General features: G+C 41.5%; 1 protein-coding gene across 1 annotated transcript; it reads right to left on the bottom strand.

Annotated features, from left to right (window-relative positions):
- Positions 1-215: 215 nt before the first annotated feature.
- On the bottom strand, positions 216-1,172 carry LOC146806314 (olfactory receptor 56A4-like). Its single transcript, XM_085623947.1, has one exon. It carries the CDS (start codon positions 1,170-1,172, stop codon positions 216-218), a length of 957 nt encoding a protein of 318 aa, XP_085480073.1.
- Between the last annotated feature and the right edge of the window lie 527 nt (positions 1,173-1,699).

Below are 1,699 nucleotides of genomic sequence, written 5' to 3' on the forward strand. Positions count from 1 at the left end.
AAGAGAGAATGGGGTAAGAGGTTTGGTTGACGAGAAGAGTGCATTGGTTGAGATTATCCACCGTCCCAGTAAATCCCCTTAGTCCCCGAATATCTGGAAGACTGCTGAGATTGGTTTCCGGTTTAGTGATATATAAAAGAATATGATGTACTTAACCTCTTCTGGAGTACAGAACTCATTGTAAATGCTTCTCCACTAGCTTGTTCCTTTTCTTTTTATGGTGCTTTTGAGTTTCCGTGCCCTATCAGTTTCATGACACCCAGTTTGACCTCTTTGGTCCTTAAGCCATAAACAATTGGATTGAGAGCAGGGGGGACCACAAGGTGGAGGACATTGAGCAAGATGGGAACGTCTGGAGGGATTTTCTTCTCCATTGTGTTTGTGAAAATCAAAACCAAGAGCAGAGTGTAAAAAAATGAGACTAAAATTAAGTGGGGGGTGCATGTGCTAAGGGCTTTTGCTGCAGCTCCTTTTGCCCGAAGCTTAAATACTGCAAAGAGTATCATACAATAAGATAGGCAAATAAAGATGAAGTCACCTCCAAGGAGGATGAAACCAAGGGACAGCTGATAGACTTTATTGATTTTACTGTAACCACAAGCAAGGGCTGACACGGATGCAACACTGCAAATGCAGTTCTTAATAACATTTGCAGAGCAGTGCGGGGGTTGGGCAGCTAACACTGGGTATGGCAAAGTCAACAGGAGATCCCTAAACAGGATAAACGCAATTGCCTTTGCAACAAATCTCATAGTAATGATAGAAGAATATCTCAGGGCGTTGCATATGGCTACGTAGCGGTCAAAGGCCATTACAAGGAATGTAGCAGATTGTGAAGCAAAGAAACCATTAATGATGTACATCTGAATCAAGCAAGAAAACAACTCAATTGACTTCCAGTTGAAGCAAAGGATACCCAGAACTTTGGGTACAGTGCATGTAGAGAGAACTAGATCTATGACTCCTAGGAAGCCAATGAAATAGTACATAGGTTCATGGAGGCGCTGCTCTCTTCGGATGACTGTGAGGATTGTGACATTGGAAACAAGAGCTGAAACAAAAAGAGGAGCCAGAGGAATAGAAAGCCAGTGCTGCCAAGTCTGGAAATTGGGTAAGCAGATCATCTTCAAATGTGTAAATTCAACAGATGAGGTGGTGTTAAAAGAAACCATAATTACAGTTGAAGCAAGCCAATACCTGTGGAGAGAATAAGAAATTTACAGACGCCATTCAGTCATTGCTGATTTCAAATTAATATAATATATGATCCTTTAATGTTTAGCAATTCAAATCTATTTCTGCTCTACATTAACACGATGGATAATACATTATCATAACAAACAAAAAGGGTGTGATAGTTTATAAATCAGCCATGGGCAAATTTAACTGAGTTTTTAGGGTATTGGGTTTGTAAATCTAAAGACTTTGAACACATACTCAAATCAGTTCTGGTGTCCATTACAGGACCATGCAACCAATTACCAGGGAGGTACTCTCTACAGCGCTGGTGCTGGTGTCAGTGCAGCAGTGAATAACAAGCAGTAGTGCTCAAAGCTCCTCCTCAGCTCTCTGTGCAGGTGGAACTTACCTGCTTGGTGCCGGAATGTTCTCTACAGAAGGTACACTCTATGGTTCATAAGTACCTGAGGCTCCCTGATACTCCATCCAAATTGTACCTTTGTGACAGCACTATTTGTAG

The sequence above is a fragment of the Triturus cristatus genome, chromosome 8 (genome assembly GCF_964204655.1).
Source record: "Triturus cristatus chromosome 8, aTriCri1.1, whole genome shotgun sequence".
NCBI lineage: Eukaryota > Metazoa > Chordata > Amphibia > Caudata > Salamandridae > Triturus > Triturus cristatus.

Bases quoted from the DNA above. Each gene is read 5' to 3' on its own strand.
- LOC146806314 (XM_085623947.1), bottom strand. From the start codon at position 1,172: ATGGTTTCTTTTAACACCACCTCATCTGTTGAATTTACACATTTGAAG.